We start from the raw sequence: 27,465 nt of genomic DNA on the forward strand, positions 1-27,465 counted from the left end.
AGTGCTCGTCCCTCACATCCACCGTCAGGAGAGTACCTGCTGTTGTAACAGTTGTCTTGGAGCCGTCAGGGGATAGCATGGTGCTCGCGAGGCCGGGGAAGCGTTGTTGATGGTGGCGGGAGCGGATATATGTCTGTTTGAGCAAAAGAGGACAACACACTTCGGAAAAATGGTAAGTGTTCCTTAAGAGATTGTTTGTCATATATCAGTGGTGTAATGCTTCAAGCGACTGCGTCTTGTAGCGTAGGGATTCATGGTTCAAGAACAAGTGTAAACACTGGCATGAAAACGCTATAGAGTTTCAGCGTTGAGGAAGGGGTCGTTTGGTGCTAGTTCCTTGGTTCCTGGTTTTCGACGCAGGGTCTGTTGTTTGCGTTTATGGAGAATATTTACATTAGACGCATGGTATTAATTATGAAAAAAAGAATAACCACTACATCAACTGAAAAGTATATATGACATTTTGATAGTAACAGACCCATTTTAAATTGAAAATGAGACCCATGCAGGGCAGAGATTCAGAACCTGCGGAAATCTATACCCTCTTCACTTAAGGCTTTAGCACTGCAGACAGGGCTTGACAGAACGGAAAATAATTTGGTTCAGGGACCGCGAGACAGACTAGTCTTTATCTGCCACAACAGGTTCGAGTTAAAGCTCAAATGGTTACATTTATGTAACATCAAACACGTGTAGTGTCAGTAGAGTGGATATGTTTTGTGAACTTCTCATTAACTCCCTTGTCTATTTATACGATGACAGTGAGATATAGGTCAGTAAACTGCCTACTACCATGGCGGTATCAGGGTTTTGTTTGAGCCCCAAACTTAAATTTATTCTGAATTAATTTTAAATTGAATTGTAAATTTATTCTGAAAACTTAAAACTTCTATAAAGGGACCATTTAGATTAACGCCCAATATACAATATGATTGTGACAGATAGTCCAATTTAAATTGAAAAGGGGCCCGTAGTGAATGGATTTAGGCTTGCACTGTTTAGGGCTTTAGCATTGCAGGGAAGGTATGGACTTAGTGGAAATAATGAATGTGGTTCAGGGACAGAGACAGATTAAGGAATCCTCAAATGAATTATATCGAAAATGAAAAGGTGTTGAGAATATGCTGATTGATTTGAAAATATAACGGGAGACCATTTCAACACTTATGAAGAAACTGAAACTATTTTCAGTTGTTTTAAAGATATCTTTAAATATGTTCAGATAACTTAAGTTGGTATTAGAGACATCGTGATTATGATGATATACACTTTGATGATAACTATTTTAACTTATAAAGATGTCCCGATGTGCTTTTTTGATAAAACTTTAACCTACTTAGATATGACTTATTTTGTTTGAATAGGATGCATGAGCTAAATGACGTCAAATATTTATGAATCTTACATGTAGCCGTATTAGCAATATCTTTAAAGCAATTGTAATGAACTGATAAAACGACATGACATAACGATAAAGGAATGGGATTAAGTGCCAAATAAGTTTATGTATATTCAAAACGATACTGTGTATGTATATAAGCAGCGGCAAAGTTTCTTGAAGATATGATATGAAGATTAGAAGCACGTGTATCTAACATGTGCGAGTACCCGAATGTTATTAAGATTGTCTGCATGTGTATCAACAGACGAAAACGGGAGAATGTTCAGCGAGATAACAAGTGATAATGGCAATGTCACGATGCAGGCTGTCGTATTAAACTGTATGTCGTACGATCTAAAATAAGACACAGCGGTAATCATCATTCTGTGTTGCAGTAGGCCATTCAACCTTTATTTGTGACAAGTCAGGCTGTTTGTACGTGTTCACTACACGTCAGTAGCCTTGTTTCCTTATTGTGTACGTGGACATGTGTGTCATGTGTGATCTGTGATGTGTGATGCCCAAACAACTGACCACAGCTGGACTTCCTCATCTAACGCTGTCCCACCACACAGCAACACAACACGTGCGTTCTCAAACTCAGGCGCGCCCAACTTACACCATATTTTCAAATATGACGAGGGTACCGGAAGTGTACATGTTATGATATGTCCAAAATCGTAGCTGCACTTAAGAGTGATTAGGTGAAATTGAAACCATCTGACCCAGCGTATAGTGATGCATAGAGAAACGATAGTGGCGGAAGTTAGTGGGTCTTCTAATTCGACCACATCATCTAATAACATATGCAAAACTGACTACAGGTTTATTTATTTGACGTAGTACCTATGAGTTTAATGGACGTGTTAACCTCTTTTGTGGGTCCTGTGGTCGCCCAAGGGCGGTGGGATGGCCTTGTGGTTAAAGCGTTCGTTCATCATTCCAAAGACCACGGGTCGAATTCCCCACTTGGGTACAATCTTCGAAGCCCATTTCTCTTGTCCTTCGCCCTGATAGTGCTGTTATAATGCTGAAATACTCACTCACTCACTCACTCACTCACTTGCAGAAACATGTCCTTTCCGGCCAGCCAGCCTCAGCAGCAACTAATTCTAGCCCTCTTTAAATGTGATTCTTTCAAGCAAATGTAGATGTAACGAACATAACATCCCTCAGTCTCCATCAGTTCATGCAGATTGTTGCTTAACTGACTCGAAGAATACTAAAATGACAAAAAATGTGTGTAATACTATACGTGTTACCATGATTGTGATTCCCACGGTCATTGAGGGAATAATTTCATTCAACGCCAACCAATCCACGGCACGAAATATCACCCTCCCCCCTTCCCAGCCGTCGCCACCATATGAATTATTTACGTGCCTGATTGCCTTTTTGTACAATGGAGGCCTAACATGATTTCGAATCATCCTCTATCGAGTAGAGTTTCCAACTTCACAACACACCTGTGAAAGCAATCATGTATTAAATTTGTTCAGCACCGCTTCTCGTTTCCTAATCACCGGACAGAAATAGCGTTAACGTGTAAAGCAGATACCGTACAGCGGATCTTAGGGGTGGGGGAGAAGTGATCAACGGGCATGTCACAGCCAGCCAATTACGGTCAAAATGTCAAGTGGGTATATAAGCTGGTTTACATACTTCACGTGTACGTAGACAGAAAGGCAGCCACAGGGACAGACAGATAGACAGACGGACAGAGTGAGAGTTCATTTATGATCCAAAACTGTGTTCCGCTGGAGATATCGCTTGTGTGAGATCAGGCGATATCTCCTTGGAGATATCGTTTTGACAGTAGATTTTGTACAATGTTCTGACAGTGCTATGACGCCATGAACTGTTCACGTCACAATGCTATGCCATCACTGTGCATCAAATATAATATCAGTACTGTGTTCAGAGTTGTACATTTCTCATTGAAAACTAACGAAGAATGGTTCTGGATGATAAACAGAATCTCACCCTCGTGTCTACTGATATCAATAATATCAGCACTCATTGATCAAATTAAAAAATGTTCTCAGAAAGCCTCGGATATTGGTTACTTATCAACTCGTGTTGATATATTTGATATCAGTAGACACTTGAGTGAGATTCTCTATATAAGTCCCACTTTATGTATTATAACAGCAATATTAGGGGAAAATGGATTTTAGTAAACCATGAATTGTGCACATAAACCATTCTTGTATAATTAGGAGACGAACAATACCTTCCTTCACTTTACAAAAAAACATATAATGAGAGAAATAAATAAAGGAACACATGAAAACTCAAGTATTCCTTGATACTTTCCAGTATTCATCACCAGCTTCGAATAACGCTGTATAAGGAAGTCTGAAAATACATAAAGGAACACCGTTATGGAATGGTGGTCCGTTAATTGTTTTCTTCAGTATATATAAAACACCAGCTACAAGGCACATGGTATATAAATTGTGTACGGCTCCATACGTCGATAACACGACTCGTACAGCCACAGGCCGGTCAATTGTGTCATACGTACGTATACGTGACATCATAGGCCTGTCAATACGTCTCGTGCGTACGTTTGTATGTTTGTATAATTCGGCCAACACGATTTTATTTTGATATGCCTTAAGTCGGTCATGTTAGTTGTGTCTTGACGTGTTGTCTCTTGCGAAACCGATCGGCTGCTCCAAACTGTCTCACATAACAATCAAACGACTTTGACATGTATGAAATGCAGCACAAGCAATAACGTCTTTGAAATGTGGTTGGAAATACTGAAACAGAAATGTGCGATATGCATTTAAACTGATATACCGTCGCCACAGATTTATGAAACCGATATTCCCAAGAATATGACTCGCGGCATCAACACGGCTGTCACCATTATACAAGATACTCAGGCCATCGTCAACAAGACAGAACAAAACACACTATATTAGATAGCCGTCTTGCGACAGCGATATCTCAATAAAGCGACTGAAAACCAGAATGTTTAGGATCACCCAGTGAAATACTGAGTTTGAAATGTGGAAATATATATAGTCACTATTCAACGACGTAGTTCGATAATTCTCTGTGTGAAATGTTTCCTGCTGTGCGCAAAAAACACGAATGTTTTTCACGCACTCACTCATGGCATCGGAAAGGAAAGGAATGGTGAAACGGTTCTTGACAGAAGCCCGGACTTATGGAATCGTCCCCCGTGGCATAACCTCATTATCATCCCAGGAACCCCGATTTTTCCTCTACATACAAAGAACATCAAAGGCCGCACTAAATGACTTACAAGCTACTGATTATGGGTCCACTGACGCCAGGACACGGAGATCCAAGGTATAGTTGCTGATATTAACGTCATACCCACCACGGGGTCAGTGTATTTGAAGCTGTATCCTACAGATCAGAAATAAACACTTCATCTACCAACTCTTCATATCAACCATCAAGTGTATATCATCTGCCCCACACATTTATACAGACTATACACGCCTCGAGTTTTGATAGTCTTATCAAGCAAATTTAAGCATGACTAGATTGCATTTTACATGTACGGTGTCTGTGATTGTCATCGATACATTGCCAATCGTATTAAGATACTTGTTCGTCTGTAGTTATACGTACAGCCAAACACTGCTGTGTCAAAGGTTGGTTTGTCAAGCAAGTTGGTTTGTCTTCTGGTGTCCCCCGCCGTGATGTTGCTGGAGTAACAGCGGCGTAAAACTAAACTCAATCACTCAGTCAGTGTTGTGTCGAAATTAAAGGGACCCGCGTAAATTATTGGAAGCATCCGGGGTTCGATACTATCAAAATGCGATGAGTACAGAATGCTATGGAAACAAGAGACAATCGTATTTTCGACGCATAGCATTTCGACTTAACGGTGTCTCACTATGAAGATCGTGATATATGTAATTTTGTGCCCTGGTTTCTGCACTTCTCCGAATAACGCATGTGTATATTGCATTGGGCTGCCGTTGGACCGATCTTTATTCTTTAGAAATCTTTAGTTTGATAGAAGCAAGCAATTTCATTTAACCTAAAAAAGAGCCGGAATGGGAGACGAAGCCACGCTAGAACCTGAAGAAGGCCCAGTACACTTGCACAAATTACAAAAATGAATAAGTTCCTGTTCTGATAATGTTGGACTATTGCTTGCAGCGACATCATAGTGCTCTTAACTGCCAGCTACCGGGCGTCATCATCTAGAATATTTATACTGCTCAAAAGAAATTAAAGGGTTCTGGAAGCTTTCATATCATGTCCTTAACTCGACCAAGTCACTTTAAATGAACCGTGCCTTCTTTAACTACTTTACGTGGTATATGTTCATCGTTCTATCAGGGCATCATTTTTAATACCTAGGGTTGAACATCAGCCCGATGTTGCTAGTGAATAAACAGGCTGAGATACGGCCCTACGCATTTCCAATTTGTCGTTGTCATTTGTTACAACATGTGTATTCGGACATTTTGTTCCCCCATTGTCATGGTATGGTCACCATTTATCCGTGGGGCAAAATTGACAGCGCACAAGATACAACATCGAAATTGATACAAATCTTTACGAGATCGACTCAGATAAATGATTCCTCCCTTAACATATCGCAATAGCTTAACACTTAATCGATAATCCACGAAACTGCATTCCGACACTGCCGTGACACAACATGTCGGGACATAAACCAGTGGATTATTTTCATACGCGCCATACAGCTGGAATATTGCCCATTGCGTCGATACGCAACCAACCTGATGTCGAACTATGTCACCATGACACTACCCCATGATGAGTGTGTTCTAAAATGAGATGTCATGTCACGTCCACCTCAAACTGATGCCGATGATCAAGCGTCACTAAAACGATGTCCAGGTAGCCGTTGTACAAAACGATCTTAGCCTTAAGGTGACTGTAGCTCCCATACCTTAACACAGACGTAAGGTAGTCTTAGGGCTAAGGTTGATCTGTACGTTTAACCTCGCACGACCATCAGAACTATCCAAATGCAATCTTGTGTCGGTCCCTTCAATAACTGTCTGTTCCAAATCCCAGTACCACCTCCTGTCGGGTTCCATCAACGCCATTGTGTTCCCAAATGGATTTGAGAACACGTTGCTGTCAAAACTTGTGACTCTCACTTATGTCGAATATCAAAGTAGAACCTGGGGATAGACAGGACGTCTTCAGTCATTTCCCCGGACGGACTCGTGGATTGATTCTCTGGACTGTACTCTTACGATGTCTCCGAGGATTGCACCTCTGCGCACCTCAGTGCTTTAAAACTTTGTACTGATTCCCAGGATCACAGAAACACGAAAACCTAACACCCATATACGTCTTGTCAAGCGGCAAGATAGCCAAGTGGTTCAGGTGTTGCCAACCCGAAGACCCAGGTTCAATGCCCATATGGGTCGATTGTTGCAATACAGGAAGCATACATTCAAATTAACTCATTAAACGGACTCTAGATAATCATAATGTCAGGTCTTAATACGAACCAGAGCAGGCGTATCGTGGTTAACTTTCTCAAAGGCTAGGACTGCATATTGTATATGTAATTGATGGATTAAGCTGAACATGGTCAAGCTTTTTTTATTATACATGTACAGTAGAGCATGAAACAGCCATGAACTTAATCTGTATACTGACATAACAAGAACACAGACCCGGACAAGGATCAAACAAACGAAAGGGCAGACCAATGTGTTACTTAAGTTTTCAACGCAGTTGAGTAGTCAAGGGGTAACATTTTCGCTCGTCACGCCGAAGACTCGGGTGCTATTCCCCATGAATGAAGTCTCAAACACGTCTGTCACTGTGATGTTACTGGAATATTGTTAAAGGAGGAATATATATTTACCCACTCACTCGAGTGGGGCTGCATCGGGAGATTGACTTGTCGCAAGCACAGTTTCAGTGACATTGCTCTATGTGTATTTCATATGACATTTGGTCAGTGAACAGTTCCGATCGTAAACTCAGCATCTCGTCTTGCCTGTTCTCGTCTTTCACAAGAATTCCATCAATTGTGTCCACCTACTCCAGTCACAACACTGGAGGGAGAGAATTGTGCAATAAGCTGATTGAGAGTTTTGACCGCCACTGCCTATTCTAGACCTGTGATAGTCTGGGGAACAGTTGGGCGACGGATCTGTGGAGGGCTCAGATCTCAGGCATGCCATCTTTATTACCTTCGTCAGTCAGGGATATATTCCGTGTTCCTGTGTCTCGACAAAGGTGATTAACGTCTTTGACTGCGGCTCTCGTTAAGCTGACACGCTACCTGAAATAGTGTCCATGCACGACAGTGTTAAGGATCATACAGGGCAAACTTGTGACACAGTACAAGACTTCCCCGGTGCCCACTCATCGGATTCTACCACGTAATAGCTCTGCTCATCTATCTCACAGTCCTTGGTCCTTGTTTGTTTCTATCAAGATTATATATAACATAGACTAAGGCTTAGTCTGCAGGTCTCCGGTAGGTACTAAAATATGGACTAAAGAGATCGATGCTCAGACCTTCCTTTGTGTTTATGTTGCCGGCACAAACAAGTAACACGGAGTTCAGACTATAACGTCAAGGCACTGCTACTCTGTTTTCAAGATGACAATATCTGTACCAGATACGGAAGATGGGAGTTTGTACAAGTTCTTCCAGCTAGGTTCAGGACATACTTATAGAACTTCCCCTGGGTCCCTACACCCACCTGAGCGTGGCTAGACGTCATGACAGTTTTACTTTTAAATTATATAAACCCATCCGCTGGCATCATAAATCACGTGCATATCTGACATGAAGCGTTACAGTTTATGACTTAGACTTCTGTCTTGTTCTGTGTATTTCATGGTGGTAAGAATTTATTATCCGGCCTAGCCCGTCAGCATTCGAAGGAAGGTCGAATCCTGACGTTTTTATGTCGTTTTTAGTGCAAGGGCACGTGTAGATGCGAGTCGGCTTCAGATCATGTTGAAGACATGGAGGGACGAGATACTAAACTGACCCCCATCAACTCCTCCCACATGCTCCAAGCTTGCTGTCAATACTGAGGGCCTGAAGCAGACCATGACTGCACCAGTAGCATCGGTTCACTGGCAGTGTGCTAAATAACCACCGGCCCGCTAGCCCATAGCTTGTAAAAATCATGTCGGGCCAGTAAATCTCCAGTCACTTGCCCGACTGACTAGTGAATTTTCATGGGGTCATTGTGTAAATACATATCAGTCTCTCCGACATATTACGTTATATAACACTTTAAAATCATGCAAGATTGTGGCCTGATGAACACGTTCATCATTCTGACTGGCTTCAAAATGAAACCCGTGTCATGGCTGCAATAGCTTGTTCTCATCTGTTTTTGTAATGATATGCTTAGTTTCTACATTCAGATTTCGGTCTAGCGGATTATCGTGCTGGCTAGTAACTTTCAGGCATAGCTAGCACAACTGGGAAGCAAAATGTGGAAACTATTTATCACACATCTTCCGTCCACATATGCACTAAATTCTATCCCCAAATTCTTGCTCCGACCATCTGTGGTGACTTCAGTAGCAGTCAGAGTATAAATCAGCTACCCCCAGTGTTGGTTTCATGTATGTCATGCTATAATATATGTTCATCCATTATTCATGTGCATATACAGTTATGTGTGCTTCTCTACATACATTTAGCACTGGACTGTATTTATGTCCGTATCGTGTTAGGATTGGAATTAAGTAAGCCTAAATTAAACAAGTGAAATGTGTATCGGGTATCGGCGCGTCACTTTTATTTGTGCTCGTGACAATATTTTATTGCCATTAAAAAAAAAAAATTTTGACTTGGCCGAGTCCCGACCATCCATTTGTCCACTACAAGAATGAGTATCTATAGGAACGAGTGTTACTGAATCTACAACTCATTAACACGTGCTAAACTTCCAATCTGTATTTCTGAGAGAAAAATATAAGAAATGAAAATGTGTTCCTCCCGCGTCACTTTTTTTCTATCAATTTTTTTAGAATTCCTACCGTCCTCGTCACTTTTGAAAAAAATGTGCCTGAGAAACATTTAATTATTCTTATGCAGCCTAACATGTTTTATTACAGATGTTTTACTTACTGTTTTATGTCTGGCCGTGGCTGAAGAATTTGGAGACCGCTTTGTGGAACATTGCTGAGTGCGGCGTCTGACACACAAATACACTGTATATAGTATAATGAATAAGACCATAGTGGCAAGTAAGAATTACTTAGGCAATAAACATTTATGTGTTGTAGTGTAGTTTATTGAAAATGAAAATACTAAAGTGAGCTAGTAACCACGCATGACCTTCACACTCATGCAGAATTGAACCCAGTCCTTCAGCGCTGGGAGCCGGCGCTTTAACCGCTAGGCTCCTAGACATCTCTATCTACTCGGTTGAATTAAACACACGTGTCATATAAAGATGACGGCTTTGAATAAATTGTATTTCCATTCATTTCCTTTGAACTAGATTCCTGTTGGCCACCTAGACTCCTTCCGGGTACCCATTTGCTGACGGATGAAGGGACGATTGGGTTCAAATAGGACAAATTGTTATGGATAACAACTTCCTTATTGCGTGATTGCGACGTTTCGATACAGATTCTTGTACCGTTGTCAGGCAGGACAGAAACATCTTGATGTATTCATTGTATATTCAAACAGAATATTTCAAAATAAGATTCATAAGTAATTTGAGATTAAATTTGCCTTCCCTGAGATAACTGAGAAAGTTTCCAACTCAGACATATTCGTACTATATTGACCCCATGACAGTATTATAAAAGCATGGGAACTGTGCTTTCAATGTACAATTGTCGAAAGTGGGAGATATATGGGATTGAATGAATTTGATTCAATAATAATGGATGTTTTGAGAATGCATCTCCACATTGATTTCATTCAAAGCAAAGCTGTTCGTTCAGTTTATCGCCTTGTTAGGTGACTGGAGTATGACATGACTTCAAAGTTCAGGTTGACCTACTTTTTTAAGAGTTTAATATTAGGATCTCCCCTGTTAACAAGCGCTTAAACCTTGGAACTTGTTATAAAGTATACCCAACTTTCATATCTGATCAGCCTTCCTATTTCCGGACATCGACTACACCAGGAAGTGGAAGGCGACTACACCAGGACGTGGAAGGCGCACATCTGTAGCGATCAGAACTGGGGTAACTACCATGGAAAATTAATAATACGTGTTGCTTTCGACTATACATATAATCGAAAGACAGTTATTAAGAGCAAAACCAGCTGCACAACTCTTGTCCTTTATTTACTACTGATTGCTGAAATACCAGTGACTGTTTATCCCAATTCTGGCCGTATCCCAGTTCTGATCTCTACATGGTCAATATTCAGTGGTGGTTATAAATAAAACACATACGAGATGGCTATTTATTTATATGTTAGATAAGGGTTATATTGGCGATACTGCATGTATTATTACAACGAGCGTCTGGCCGTCAGAAGGAACATTGGTTAGACGCCATAACTAACATTCATGTCATGAGTACACAGTCATAAGCAGAGTGAAGAGTGAATTTCAAAGTCTGTACTTTTCCTCTGCCAGTCATTTCACATTTCCATGCACGCACTTCCATGCTGAAGATACAAGATGATAAATTTGTAAAGCTGATGAAAAACACTGTGCTCAACAAACGCAGTTATAGCCTGGAACTCAGGGTGTCGCCGGAATTGATTTGCGCTTTTGTTTGTAAGATAAACTACGCATTATCAGCAGCAGGCATCGCGACACCGAAGCCTCCAACAGTTAACTAGTCACATATCCATCGACAGTCTCTAACAGAAAAATAGTTCTGAAATAGATCGGCGAGATCGGGTTCTGTCAGTATGGGGAAATGGCGAGCTGCTCGCGCCTCGCTTCTATGATATATCAGCATGTAATATGTTAGTTTAATTACGACTCCCAATTCCCCCTCAACGATATACTGTTTCTGTATGATACATGATATCAGTCTTATGAAGGTTCATAACAAGAACTTTCTCTACATCTGTCTATCTTCACACCTTTTAAGATACTTCCGATGACGTAACGAGATAACTAAGATTATCATCCTGGGAGCTTCGTTACATGAAGCTGTTTTTGCTGAACCGTTCTGTCATCCTTGAAATCTATTTACGGTAAGGCTTAAAATAACCTCCACCAGCTGGAGTCTTAGATAATCACCCTGTTTGACGTCCTGGCCCTCTGAGGAAACCATTCGGAAAATGCCGTTATCTCTGTGCTTGTACTAATGGCGCATTCCGTGATGTGTGTTGTTAGACCCGTCTGTTCTGTTCAGGTTTGACGGTTACGTGTGATCAGATGTACCATCTTGATTAAACCCGATGACTTGTCTTCCTGGAGTTTTACAACGTTAATATCCAGAAGAAAAACTAATTGCGTGGTATGTCTCGGTTGCTGAATCATTGATCATTCCACTCAGTCATCACGGTGATGCTATTGCCCAATATGAATCAAACCCTCACTTACCCACATGCCTGACATCGCCATCTGGTTGGAGTCCTTCTCAAGAAAATATTTATTGTTTCTATGATAATAATACATTTTCCTTTACTAGGCATTAGAATTTGGATGGGAAGGTGAAATCGTCCTCTCGTCACGTAACACGTGGGTACAATGAGTGTAGCCATAGCGTCCCCCGGTATTGCTGGAATATTTACTAAACTTGGCTTACAACCATATTCACTCACTCACTCTGAGTTGCGAGTTCCTTTCGTATGCGGGATTGCCTAACACGTCTGCACCAGGATCCCTTCAAACACAATCGATACACCTCCTTCAATAATCACAAGAAATACTGCTAATACGTCTGCATAAATCAGTGTAATCTTTGATTGTAGCAAACAGGCCAACGCATTTAGTCAAAGCTATACTAACGCCTAGTCCCTGAATAAATATAATTTTGAAAGAAACAAATACACCTCTTTAAATTGAAAAGGAACCCCGGTGACATGGGAACCGGATGAAATCTAGACTTGCTTCGTGTAAGGCTTTTGCTTTGCAGGAAGATCTACGCAGTAGGTAAAATAATGTAGTTCTGGGACTGTGAGACAGAGGTAAAAAAACGCTTCCGTCTAAATGAAATTATGTTTCAAGCTGCTATAGACTCACTCACTCAGTGACTCTGGCTCACTTCATGTAACTGACAATTAGAATTAATATGGTTGATATATTTAGTACTTCAATGAGAGTCTCAATGACAGACCAAACACAGATCAAGCACAGATCAAGCACAGATCGACCCATGATGATCCGGGCTAGAAATGATCTTCAGTAACCCTTCTCGTTAGAGGCGACAAACGGGATCGGGTGGTCAGACTCGCTGACTTGGCTGACACAAATCGATGCTCATGTTCTTGACCATATGATTGTCTGGTCCAGACTCGATTATTTACAGACCGCCACTAGCTGGAATATTGCTGAGTGTTACGCGTTACGCAAATAGCAGTCAATCCTGCGCAATCAGGAGACACGTTGATACAGTACTAGTGGGATAATCTCACACACACGCCATATTTTGTAGAACCAATCTATGTGGGTCATTCTGTGTATTTTTACCCCGCATCCACCCACTGAATCATTGATAACATTTAGGTATATCTCTGTTCAACTTCCTGTGTAATCATGTATCATTCTTGCCATGCCTGCATCATTATTTTGTTTCTTATGAACCAATGGTTTGTCTCCGTGCTGAAACATAAATACGAGTTCGAGGGACGTGATGTGTCAACCACACCCCCAATTTATCGGTATTCACAGCCATTAACCTGTTCGCCCACTAAGATACAGAGATGCGTACAGTGTGCTACACGCCAAAGTGGTCTATCAGAGCTGTGGCTTCCCTCAGGGCGTCAGGGGTGATAGGACCATGCTTATCGCCTCCACTGATTACTCCACTGTCATTTCACACTGTAAGGCAGATGCTGGTGAGGTCTTTCATCGTGGAACAGCCGTGCCAACACCACCCTGTTTGGTCTCACAGGTGCCACTGTGTTGGAGCATAGAGCACAGACAGAGTATATTTCAACGAAACATAGTGTGCACACAGAGTATATTTCAAGGATGCATTTAACTGATGTGAGAACACCAGCCCGCGTTCTTTATGCCGCTGGGTCCGGAGGGGTAGCCTAGTAGTTAAAGCGTTCGCTCGTCACGTCGAACACCCGGGTTAGATTCCCCATGGGTACAATATTTGAGGCCCAGTTCTTGTGTCCGCCGCCGTGATATTGCTTGAATGTTGCTCAAATCAGCGTAAAACTAAACTCTCTGACTTTTTGTGTCGTTGAATTCATCCAATGCGCCCATAAAGTCATCCTACCAGCCAGACACATCCAGTACATGTATACGAAACAATACTGTTCTATTATCCCATGTATAAAAGAACACGGTGAATGGTCGTAGGTGAATGTTTGAGGGTATGCGTATATCGGTGAGTGCGTTTGTATGTGTATGTATGGCGCTGAGTGTATATAGGAAGATGAATATATGCATGTGAATGAATAAACTGAATGTACATGAAGGTGACCATACGAACCTTTGTACACCAGTGCTTGAGCTTGATGGACGTGGACACCTAAATCTGGGCTGGTGTTTATGCTTACCCTGCTGGAAAAATGAAGAAATGGACTTGTAGTCTCATGGACACATGAGCTAATGGACTAATACGAACCGATATACTGTCAGATTTATTATCAACAAACTGAACACTGGACTAACGGACACTTGAGCTTATTGACTAATACGAACTGTTATACTGTCAGACCTATTAACAGCAAGCTGAACATTTATCTATTGAACGTGTGAACTAATGGACTATAACGGACCCATTAACCAGCAGACTTATTATCAATAAGCTGAACACTGGACTAATGGACAGGTGAACTAACTTGGAAATGGACACAGACGATCAATGGACAAATGAACAGCAGGACTTATGATCTGTTAGGTTAATGAACTGTAGGAATGGATGCATGGACTAATAGTTGTTTTATTTTCCCAGGCACAACGACAGATTCAGAGGAAGAAGTACACCAAGAAGCACATATTCTCCGACGAGAAGATCCAAGGTAGGGTGGTGACGTTGTTAGTGTGAGTTAAGTGACGTGTCGTACATGTATATGTGTTGTGACGGATGACTATGAAGCTTCCACCGTCCACTTCTTCAAGTAGTTCAGAGAACGATTTGCCATGAAGACATTTTGATGATGGTATTTTAGGAACATATTACGGCGGGAAACACAAGGGGATATGCAGGTGAATGCGTCCACTTGGACCGCTCACGGTGCTACGTCAAAGACATCATATATTTCAAATGCGTCCGTCGTGAGCGAGGTCTTTGCGGGACTAGTTCCGACTGTGTTATACAAAAACGCCTCAGAAGATAGTATTTGTTGTTATCTATCGTCAGGATAAAAACTCACTCACTCTCCAACGCCCAATAAGACACATCTTCCATATCACTACTGAGAGTATCAAGGACTTATTTCATGGTATATCATCTCTCTGCATGCGGTGCATATTTGTGTCATATTTTTGTACTGTCATTGTTCACTAATGGTGATATCATAGAGACTGAGTATTGTGCAGTTCATCCTCAGGGTAAGTCTATTCACGAAACAGAATATGATTAACAAATATCCTCACCACGTGCCATAAGTCATTTATTGTTTAATGTTTTCTTTATACGGTACGACTCACTGACCAATTGGTATAACATGCACGTTACTGGAACGCTACAGAACGCCTCTGACAGGACAGCATGCTTCCGAACTCTCTGTCACGTTAATCGTCCTACATATTTCATGGATGGTAACACATTCATGGCTCACACGCACACTCGCAAGCACGCACGAACGCACATCTCTACCTTCTCCATGTAGCACTAACGGGCAGTGTGTTGTCATTTGTTTAACGCTTGCTTTAGTCTGATTCCGGATATATCCACTGCATGAAGACTAGCATTCCACGTTCCTGCCTGGTTCATCGATGCAATGGAATGTTCTAGTCACTGAGATAATTACATTAGCGGTTATTAATACATGGTTCCCCTAACACGCTACATATAGGCAGGTCAGGCTTCTCCGCGGGTCACAGAGTTTACACTTTGCCTGGGGTCAGGGCATGTTAATACGTGAGGCGGGAGAGAATCGGTTTAACTTAAAAACCCGAGTTGTATTACATTGACGCTTTAATCTTCCTCTTCCTGGTTCCTACCTCGCCAGTTGCGTTTGACCCACATTTCAGCTTCTGTGGGGACTCTATCCATCGGTGCGTTGAAGGAGTTTACCGCCTCCTCTGCCGCCGTAGAATGCCGTTCATAGTGTATAGCTGCACTGATGGCAACAGTTTCAAAACATCATGCTATAGCTGCCCGACATCTGCCCACTGTCTATCTATTTCATATCCATCAGACCGTTTTAAGTTCCAAACAGGTAATAGAAAATACATATTGCAAGTAAGCCGTGAGTTATTCATAAACAACCATGTTCCCATTAACACATTACTTGGTTCTCAAGCCTACCTAGGTTTGACTATTATGTGGCTCCGGTTTGCCGAGTCTTTTGAAGATGCATACCAGCCTGTTACATCAGAGCGTCTACTGTACATGTTCAACTATCAGTGATCACTGCACCAAGGACAGTAGGAAAAGAAATATGCTTCCTGTGCATGCTCCCTTTCACACACTGGCAGTTTCAGTTGAACCCCCATAGAGAGTCTGCAATGACAATGCGTTAAAGAAAACAAACAACACAATGATATATGTATGTATATGCGTGAGGGGAAGGATAGTAATTACTGTATCTGTTGCGAGATAGAATACCTGAGCACTAAGTGGTTTTAATATGGAGACGAGCATAAGATATTTATCTATCGTGAAATTAGCATTCTCACATTGATATGATGTAGTGCCCTAGATATTTGAGCCAATGGCATTTTCCCCAGGTATTTTCCCAGGTTATTACATCACATCTATCAAATAATGATATTAATATATTTAATAATCAGTCGTTGATATTGTGAACAGGTGGTAGAAATCATTAAAGTAAGTAACAGCAGTATCCTGAACAACTGTCACACCGTCAGCTACGTGTCTCTAACGCTGCAGTTCTTTGCGAGCAGTTTCTCCCCTGGATTAGTCACATCGTATGTTGAAGTTCCCAGTCTTGTCTAGTGTGATCCTTAGTTAATCGCCGCCCCACAAATACTCCCGGGTTTGGTTGTTTTTATTAAAACTTTATGTTCATTTCAAGTGCACTTCCGGAGTCTGCGATTCGACACTTGTCTCGTGGCTTTCACTCGGTTGTCATTCAATGATGTAACAGAACCGCTGTTCGGCACTACACCCTACTCCCTTTTGTGTAGATACATGTCTCTGTGTACATCTTGTAAACACGCCAAACGAGCATCGGCGTCTGGAACCACTTCCTGCTGTCGGATATAGCGAGAAGCCTGGCAGAATTAAATTAACTTTAATCTAAACATATATCTATTTTCTATTCTCTGTTTGGTGAAGGGGAATAAACAAACCAAAATATCTCTAGGGCTGTGTATAGATGATTGCTGACATGGTTTTCGTAAAGTGCACATGCATAAAGTGCTAGTAGAGTTTTAGACTTCTCCAAGACCTGGACGGTCGGAGAGACTATGAAGGAGTATAACGTCTGGCACGCGTGACTATGTTTACTGATATTTACCTTACATTGAAGGAACGTGATTGATTGGTTAGACAATAGGTTACTGGTTTGGGGAAGGTAAATACGCACATTTACAAGTCACGGTACTCACGAGATTTCATTGGTACTGATCATGGCGCCTTTTTCTATACAAAGTTTCATGATCGTTTCAAAATATACTGTACAGGAGTTATGTGAATACGTCGCGTTCACGACTGCGTTAGTCTGTGTTAGTGTGTTAGTGTTAGTGTGTGTTAGTGTTAGTGTTAGTGTGTTAGTGTTAGTGTGTTAGTGTGTGTGTGTTAGTGTGTGTGTGTTAGTGTGTGTGTGTTAGTGTATGTGTGTATTAGTGTGTGTGTGTTAGTGTGTTGGTGTTAGTGTGTGTGTTAGTGTGTGCGTGTGTGTGTTAGTGTGTGTGTGTGTGTTAGTGTGTGCGTGTGTGTGTTAGTGTGTGTGTGCGTGTGTGTTAGTGTGTGTGTGCGTGTGTGTGAGAGAGAGAGAGAGCATATGTTTGTTAGAGTGAATATGCATGTGTGTGTATAGATCGGTGTGCGAAATACCCCTTGGCCCGCTAGCCAGTGGTTAGTAAAATTCCAGTAAGGTCATTAAATCTCCTCAGTCACTGGACCTAAAGACGTTTCATGGGGTCATTTTGTAAATATACTCTCCGACATTCCGACATCAGTCATAATGATGAAACACGTGTCATGCCGACAGTTTTGTACTTTCATCTATTTTTGTAATCGTTTTCTTAGTTTCCACTTTCAAATTTTGTCTTGAGAATTATCTTGTTGGCAAGTAACTTTTAGGCAAAGCTGGCAAAATTTGGAAACTATTTCTCAATCTGTTATGTATGTGTGTGTTAGTGTATGTATGTGTGCACATGTGTAACACACAATATTGTGGAGTCACTGTGAACCACTGACTGCCACGACTTCCATACGTATTAATGAATAAATCCAAGCGAGAACAACGTAGCAACAGAGCATTACATGAGACGTTATCGTCACGTAAACGTCATCTCATTTTATATGTGGTGCTTTGTCAGTCGACAGTCTCAGTATAAGTATACATCGGCCATGTCAACCATTAGCGACGCTGTAAGGTTGACAACGGTGCCACATGCCGAAACATGAGTCTCATTTCCCTGTTCAGACAATGACCTACTTTTCATCCAGTCTGAATTTTCTGGTGTGAAATTGACAATGGACACCACAAAAAACTCCGGAATTCCAGTTCCTTGTTTCATAAGAAAATGGTATTTACAAATGAATTTCGATTTTAAACTTTAATAACACCGCATTGGTTTTATGCAGCATAACGCCCCTGTTTGATGAGGTCGTAAAATGATTCACAATGCATCTGGCTCACTGGTTACACCCTGTGCTTCTTTTCTTTTTATGCGCTTGTTCAATGTAGTTCTGTAACGCACAATTAGATTGATACAATATCAGTTCCGTACCAGACCGCCATACGTTTCTAGCGGCAAAGACCCGTTTTGAGTTTTCAACGATTTACAAGTTTCGTTTGTCAGAGCTCGCGGTTCGACGTATTTTACAAGGGTTACATGGAACGTAGTGTTGCAATATACAAGTGCTTAGACGTAGCAAATCATACTGATGAATATTTATGCATCCAGTTAAAATAATTAGTCCAGAAATTCTGGGCTAGTTGTCGCACTACGTTGCGCAATAGGACGGAACCCAGAAAACAGGAAACGACTGTTCAGTAATCAATGTTTTGACTTGACTGACAGCACAAGATGCTTGAGGTCTGAAGCACGTCTAGCAGGATCTGGACCAAAACCTGTCGCCGCTGGACCATCGTCATAAGTTAGTTGCAAGTCTACTAATGTTTCCTTCATCTCAAACATTTTCCATGGGGAGAGGAGTGTGAGGAGGGTTTGGTTGTCACGTGAAACCTCTGACCACACGGGGAACGTGATGGCGTCACGGAGTGTCGTAACGTCCATTTGTCTGACGGAACGAGGATGACGTGATCAGGGAACTAGACCTCTGTGTCCTTGGACTGTAGGTCACCTCTTGGACAATGCCGTCATCTGCAGTGATGCCTCCCCAGGTCATTACGTCTCCTACACCGACAGCAGACGTTGAACCTCACACGTGTCGGCGTAACGTTCCTCTTGGCATACGTCCCCTAAAATACACGCCAGCAGCCATGACTACTGTGAGGACCAGAATATCAGACTTCCCTTGACCATGCATGGCGTGCAGTTCGATGACAAACTGGACGTACAGATGGATGTCACGGTAGGACGTAATACCCTCAAAACATTTTTCACGAAAGTGACATAAGATACAGATACCGAACCTGTAAAGGTAATGGCCGGAAACGGGTTTCCCATGTGAAGAGAGAGGTGACTCTCTTACTCGTGGACATCCACAACGTCATTGGTTGCCAGAGCTGCCATTCCAGACATAGTTACTGACCACCAAGTTCTTTCTGTCATTCCTGCTTGACAACAGTACAAGAATCTGTCTCGAAACCTCGCACTGTCGTAATAAAGAAGTTGTTATCCATTAAGTTTGTTAATTTTGTGTTTCCCAGCTTCTAAAATGTCAATCAAAAAGTGTAACTGAGTTTAATTATACGCCGCCTTTGGCAATATTCGAGCAATGTCACAGCGGGGCAAACTAGAAACGGGCTTCACACATTGTGTTCATGTGGGGAATCGAACCCGGGTCTTCAGCGTGACGAGCGAACACCGTAACCTCTTGGCTACCCTACCACCTCTGCTACTCAAAGAAGAAATTGCCATACTGTTTGCACCCACCTAAAGGAGACTGTATGCTGCCTGGCAACGTTCTGTGAAGATCCGGTTCCCAGTTACCACAAGTGCCCATTTTAAGACGTGTGACGTTAAGTGGGTGTAGCTGCCAGTAAGATTGCTTTATACAATTAGATCACTTCTCTAGGTTACTACTTTAAATGTCCCATCTGCACTATGAATGTGACACTAAACGACAGAATGTGTAATGTTACGGTCATTGTGGGGATAACTACAAAGCGATTGTAAATGCAGTTAGCACGGGTCGGTCTGAAAAAATCAAGGGCAGTTATATTTTAAAGAGTACTTAGACCGAAGAGTGGGAATTTTTGTGTGCAAAATGTCCGTGTGTGAGAGAATGTGTAAACCGATTTCTATACCTGATATAGATGTACGTGATTTTTGTTTCAGAGTTGAACGACACATTTAAGATGTTCGACAAAAATGGAGACGGTATGATCACGACAGACGAGCTCGGTAGTGTCATGATCTCCTTGGGCCAGAGACCCACAATACAGGAGATCCGGGGCTTCATCCGCACCGTGGACACAGACAGTGAGGACCCACATCATTCTTCCCTCTTTGTTTGTTTGTTGTTCAGCGTTATACTCCGGTACCCATCAAACAGCATCTCACGCGCGACCAGCTTTTCTGTCCTATAACTTGATTAATGGACCAGCTTGCTAGGAAAAGGGACCAGCTTGTAAGGAACGAGTGATGTGACTGAAGTGTGTGTTTAACGTGTAAAAATTAAAACGACAATCACTACTTGATAAATGATGACAAGTGCATATTCTTTGTTTGACCTACTTTGAAGGTTGCATTTTACCACTGAAATTAGCAATATTCGCCATGAAATTAAATCCAAGAATTTTTTTGATAGCGACTGATTGAGGTGTGTTAATCTGTTTTAAATATTTTTTTTATGAACATAAGATCAACTAGGTTTCAGTGTTAGATCATTAGTTAGACCTCTCCGACAGTTCTATCGATTCACTGTGTCCTCTTACATCAAGCCTGTCGTATTATACAGCTAATCAAATGATGACTGAATAGACCTCAGGAATATATTTTTGGCGATAACATTTCGTTTTCCAGGAAGCGGGTCTATAGATTTTGACGAGTTTCTGGACATCTTTGCCCGCAAGGTGACAATGGACCCCGAGAAAGAGCTCCGTGAAGTGTTCCGAGTGTTTGACAAGGATAAAGATGGATTTATCTCCCCTACCGACCTGTTCGAGATACTCTCTAAATTAGGAGAAAATATAAGTAGGGTAAGTGACTTCGACATTGTTATCCAACGAGATGGACACAGAGACAAATTGGGTTTATACCAGCCCAGTGTCTCAACTGGAATCGTCACGGCGGAAATATTGTAGGTTTAACAAACCATGGAGTGTTGGCCGTTTATATTGATTAACTCGGCGGCCATGACGTTTCAGCGCTGTATGAGATAATCATTCATGTTTACAACTTTACAAGGAAACATGCCCTTTCACTTACAACAGCTGGCACAAGCTTGCACTTTTTGGTATTCTCAAAATCGATGGAATATATAGCCAGTGACATTAGAATGGGAGAATAAAGTTAACAGTAGGTATTAACTGGGATACTCAAAACACGCAAAATTTGTCACCGCAGTAGTAAATAAAAAATGGTATTTCTTGATTTTATCAAAATTTGACATCGTTCTTTATCCCAAATCAAATCAAAGCTAAGGATTTACGTTCTGAAATATTATGTCTAAACTATATTTTCAATTACCATGTTATACACAATACAGACATTGTTTGAACCACTGACTTTATTTCTAGTTGAAACCTTCAAACCTGTGTCCTGGCAAGTTGAAATTGCTTAGGAAATTTTGTAATAAGCGCATATACTGGACAAAAATAGTTAGGGATATCTGTAAATTTTGAAATTATGAATACTGATCTATTTATTCATTGACACACTGATGAAATATCAATCATAAAATACCAACATCCCTAACTTGTGTCCAGTATATTTTTAAATGGTATGTCAAGGCGATGACAGGAGACTACCCTGTATTATAATACAAGGGAGATAATTCTGAGGGGCTTGCGTCTTTGTCCAGGGAGGTAAAGGTCTCATTGCTTTTATGGACGATTCAATGAATGTTGTCGTAATTTGACTTTTCCAGACAATCGTTGCCGTTCCGCCATAGACCGCGTAGTGACGTCGATTGTATTAACTGTAGTATTTCTAACCTACAAACAATCTATTATTAATCCATTTTTAACACAAAATTTCACTGTTAACAAAAGCTTTCCATGAGAAAGATACTGAGATGAACGAGCATTTAATTTCCTTTGTTTTCTTACTTTGGCCAAATGACTGATTGAGTGAGTGAGTGAGTGAGTGCAACGGCAAGATGGAGCGCTAGGGTATATGTAACAGCAATGGTATAAGCAATGATCATCATCTGTTGACGGCAAAACGTTCATGGATCGAAAGGCTAATGGAAGGGCGAGCGGAGACGCAGCAGGTGTTCTAAACATAGATCTGCAGTGAGAAACTGTTTAAGCTCATGTTGCTTTACAGCGAGAGAGGCAGGACGTATTTTTGAGGCGGGAGGGACACTGAACCGAGCGTCATTGAACTCGGCTCGTTGGATCAATATCAGTTGTTACGCATGAATGTAAATGCCAGCTCAAATGAATTTATTTCACATTGAAAGTGACTGATTCTCAGGATTTGGAGTAACAGGTCGATAAGCTATGCCTGTATTCACAGAGGGAAGCGGAGGAGATGGTGAGGGAGGCTGACCTGAACAAGGACGGAAAGGTAGACTACTCTGGTGAGTTAACCGTAGCAACGATATGTGAATGATTGACGTTATCGCCGCTTTGACCAATATATGTGACATTGCGGCATTACGATTTCATGGGGAAGGAAATCCAGATGCCCTGCACTTCTTAGATACTTACCTCTTTGCTAAAATCCCCAAACATTGTGCAAACCTGACAATGAAGGGTTAAAGGGTTAAATCTTGGATTTGAACACAGGATCATAGGATCCGGTACACCCCTGTCCAGTGACTTTGGGTGCTGCAGATTAATGGGCCATCTCACTCTGAGAATGTAGTTGATTGGATTGATGTATAGAGACAAATACTGGGTGATAAGTATTCTTCCACCCCCGGGAAGACCAAAAATCCAGTATCCTATTTCTGTCACACGGCTCCGCCTGCATATTTACTAGGGAGGGTTGTTCCTGCTATGGCCTTGAACTTGAATCACCCAATCGTGACAGCATAGATAGGTAAGACGTGGTGTCACGGCTCCGTCGATGTAAACCTGGTTTTACACGACCAATTTGTAGAGAGCATCCGCTATCATCATCTACTTGCATATATATTTGTTTACAGTCAGATTGTGAAATCAGTCACTTCGTGAAATGACTAAAATTTTAGTCATTTTGTGAATGACTGAGAGGGTCAACCATTTCTTGTCATTTTGTGTCACAACAATCAAGATACTTTAGTCATTTCATGAAATGTCACTTAAAAAGTTACAAAAGTGGATCGCAATTACAGCATCATTTATTGTGACTAACAGTTGTGTCAGCGGTCTTCAGCTTGGCTTTGAAGCATTTACACCAATTTGTTCGACATTTACTGTGTCTAGAGCAGTCACACCTCACAAACGCCTGTCCATCACATATGAAATGAAATTTCTTGAAATTACTTATGTAAGTATGTTGATTGTTGTTACACAAGATGTGACGCGAAATGTCTGACAATGTTTAGTCATTTCAACAAATGAGTGATTTCACAATCCGACTGTAACATATTGATACATTCCCAAACTGTCCCACACGTTAGGACAGCCTTGATATTCTTATCAAGATGGTGGACTTATGTATGCTTCATATTCTTCCACTGTGGTCTAGTGGGTGCAAACCAGCAGAAAGGTAGTTCGACCCCAGGCTTATCATACAAAGACGTTAAGAGATGGGTTCGTTGTTTCCTTGCCTGACATTAGGCACTAAGACTGATGAAAAAGGTCTGAATATTTGATGTGCTTCGGACTTTTGTGTGGCCAGGGAAACTGTTTCGGCACTACCATGAGAGGAATGTGTTTGTACCGTCGGAGTGGAGGACTTCATTGATCCTGACTTTCTCCGCTTCGCCGTCGTATGGAGACCTCAGCCACATGCTCTAATGGGCTGGACCATGAACTACAGTTCTCATCATTATAAGACATCATTCACGTATGATCGTTTCCTTTTTACAGAGTTCAAAGCTATACTAACGTCTCGATGAGCTGGACGTTGTGGGACACTTGCACCTCGCCGACACAGACGGTCCTTGTACAAATGACATGGCGAGGGTGAACGGCCCAGTTGATGAACCGACGGATATGTTGTCAACAGGGTGCGTTTAAAGAGGGACTACTTGTCAAAAATGTGCATTTACAGACGATCTGCTGGTCATGTGCATTTGCGGATGAGTTCCTCTCAACAATATGCACATGTAGACGGGTGGCTACAACAATGTGCGTGCATATACATACGGGCTTCTTGTCAACAATGTGCATCTACAGACGTGTTTACGTATGTTTTCAAACGGGGGTCTCGTTGTTACGAACCCTGATTCCTCTCTCGCACTGCTACACGACGGACGCCACTGCTACACGACGGACGCCACTGCTTCATCGACGATGGCAACACTTCTGCTGGGCCTGAAGACTTGCTAAGTATAAGGTAGCATGGGTGCAACCAAATAACACAAAACGTTCAGAATGTCTAAACGTGGGTTAAGGGAGAGAATGCCTGTGCTCATGTGCATTTTGTAGGACAGTATTATACTATAGTGCATAGGAATGTATATACTTGCATTTTTAAGCATCACAAGTGTTATGAAAACGTTACTAGTATAACACATGCCGAAACTCTGCAAATGTTAGGTCCAAAAGATACCCGAATCAAGAAGAGCAGTATCAGCAATATCAAGGGGTGTGGGGATGTTGAGAATGTTCACATGTTGGGAATCGAACCTGAGTCTTCGGCGTGATGAGCGAACGCTTTACCCACAAGGCCACCTCACTGCCCCCCATAATCGACAGTTGTGTACCGACGGTTTGTAATAATTTTCAAATGACATGGCACATGTTAGAAAGCCATTTAGGTGAACCTTTAGCCTAATGTATCTTTACACTGGGAGCGTAAGAATGAAGGTTTGTGTAATGGTGTCAGTCATGTAACATTATAGAAATGTGACAATGAGGCCCACAATAGATCTAGACGTATTCTGGCATACGCGTCTCTGGTGTTATTGTGTTGAAACACTTAATATGTATAATGAAACAAAAAGGTAGGTTGCCCATGTAAATTAAGCCAATCACGAGTTCTATAATTCGCCAAATTAAATGTTCCAAGTTCCAGTTTGGAACGAAAACGTTTTGCATGTGTCATTTACGGAGCATGCACGTCCCATGGTCCCAAGTAAGAGCTGTGTCATGCCGTCAGACCCTATCAGTGTTCCTCGTATTCGTAGTTCTCTGTTCAAAAGTGACCAAATATTCAATCATATCCGAGGTTTGTCTGATATAAATGTTATTGTGCAATGCTTATACGTGTGTATGTATAAACAATAAATAGACAGAAAGAATGTTAAATGATATTATTGCATCGTAAGGGCTCATAAAATGGTGAGATATTGGAAGGTTGGGTGTTTAAACGTTGTCGAGTGAGGATCATTGTACATGTAGTTGGTGAGTTTTACGTAAAAACATGGCACACACAGACACACACACACACGCGCGCACACACACACACACATATATTTGTTTCAGATGATAAGCTGAATGTGATGTACAAAATGTAAATAATGGAACTCTTCTCTCCAGTATATAATAAGTATAAACAATTATCTGTATCATGCCCCGTAATCGACTTCAAAGATCAGTTTTCGTGTTGGTGGGTACTTTAGTCCGATACATCCACACAGAAAGTCTATCACATGTTCACTGCTAAAATGTCAAGTAAATATTTCATTCAGTCGATGTTCAGTTCAAATGTTTTCTTCCCTAGGAAAGGGGAGTGTTTGTGAGATACATGAGAGAGTCTATTACATTGATGTCTTCACCGAAACATATACATACATAATGATCATAACTAATAACAATATTGATGACGTCATGTGGTGGTCGTATGCGTTGTCAGTCATGCCAGTCGTTGTATTCTGTACGTCATAAGATGTATGTTTGTATGTTTCATATTTCACAATAAATATTGCTTGTTGTTTGTGTTGTTAGAGATTGGTACTGAATCAGCATTTCTACAACTAAGAATGTATATATATTGAATATCAAGCAGGTAAAGTTGACATAAACTTCACCCACTGCACTCATTTTATGACTGAACCTGGTGTAAAGACACTGTATACCGAGAGAGTTACCATCTCAGAACAACAGTATCTATAGTTTGATTTTCTTGGGAGTGATATCACAGGAACATGGACTGACTTTAGTCAATAGTCAGTCACATCTCCCTTGGAAATACAGTATCCTTTCACTACCCAGACAATGTTGCTCAGGTCATGTATATGCCCACGGTGTTAAGTCTACAGGTGACACTATTTCAACTATATCAGTGAGTGAGTGGGTCTAGTGTTTTTTTATCGCTGTTATCAATATTCAAACAATATCATGGCGGGGACGCCAGAAGTGGGCTTCACAAGTCTACCCATGTGGGGAATCGAACCCGGGTCTTCGACGTGACGAGCGAACGCTTTAGCCACGAGTCTACCCAACCGCACCTTCAAGTATGTCAAGACTACCTGCAAATCGTTCAACCAAGCATCCATGCAGTCTGACACGCCGAAATGCATTATCTCCTATTACGGAAAGCAAATTGGCGGCCAATTACACTTGGAAACGCTACGTGTACGTTTATCGGGACTACTCACGAAATATTTATATCGAGATATGATGCTTTCAACAAAAGCAGTTTAATGCTGATATGTCGTGTTACAGAAATGTTAGAATATGCATCATCGTGCACGGCATGTCAGCTCTATTTGCTTTATAATTCAGTATTGTATGAGAATTTCCATCCTCTGTTTCAGAGACTGACATGCTTGCGCCATCATCTTAACACATGCAACATAATTGGTGAAAACACCTTCAAGAGAATGAGAGTATTTTGACAATACGCTATAGTTACATAACAGGTTTTGGGGAAGAGTTAATCTGCTAAGTGAATAGAGCATTCTTGATTCTGATTGGTATGATAAGTGGCTGATACTTCAGAATTCACAAGTGTCTTGCTTACACCCGTGAAGATCCGCAGTAAAATAACTGATCATCAGTAACCTATGAATGTCGTAAGAGGCATCTAACGCAATCGGGTGGTCCGGCTCCTTCACTTGCCACGTGATCGTGTACCGATTGTGTAGATAGATGTTCATGTTATTGGTCACTGGACTGTCTGGTCCAGACTCGAATATTTACATTCCGCCACCATAATGCTTGAATATTGTCAAATACAGCGTCAGACAACAAACAAACAACTACTGTTTGTTTGTTTACGCTACATTCAGCAATATTCCAGCTATATGCCGCAGAGTTTGGA

At 41.4% G+C, this 27,465-nt stretch overlaps 1 protein-coding gene across 1 annotated transcript; it reads left to right on the plus strand.

The window, feature by feature from the left end:
* LOC137258073 (calmodulin-like) lies at window positions 1-26,136 on the plus strand. The gene is made up of 6 exons (XM_067795624.1): window positions 1-172; window positions 14,405-14,471; window positions 20,278-20,421; window positions 20,965-21,140; window positions 22,624-22,687; window positions 24,126-26,136. The coding sequence occupies exons 1-6, from the start codon at window positions 110-112 to the stop codon at window positions 24,152-24,154; spliced, it is 543 nt and encodes a 180-aa protein (XP_067651725.1). The 5' UTR covers window positions 1-109; the 3' UTR covers window positions 24,155-26,136.
* Window positions 26,137-27,465: the final 1,329 nt, after the last annotated feature.

This window comes from Haliotis asinina, chromosome 12 (assembly GCF_037392515.1).
Source record: "Haliotis asinina isolate JCU_RB_2024 chromosome 12, JCU_Hal_asi_v2, whole genome shotgun sequence".
Lineage (NCBI taxonomy): Eukaryota > Metazoa > Mollusca > Gastropoda > Lepetellida > Haliotidae > Haliotis > Haliotis asinina.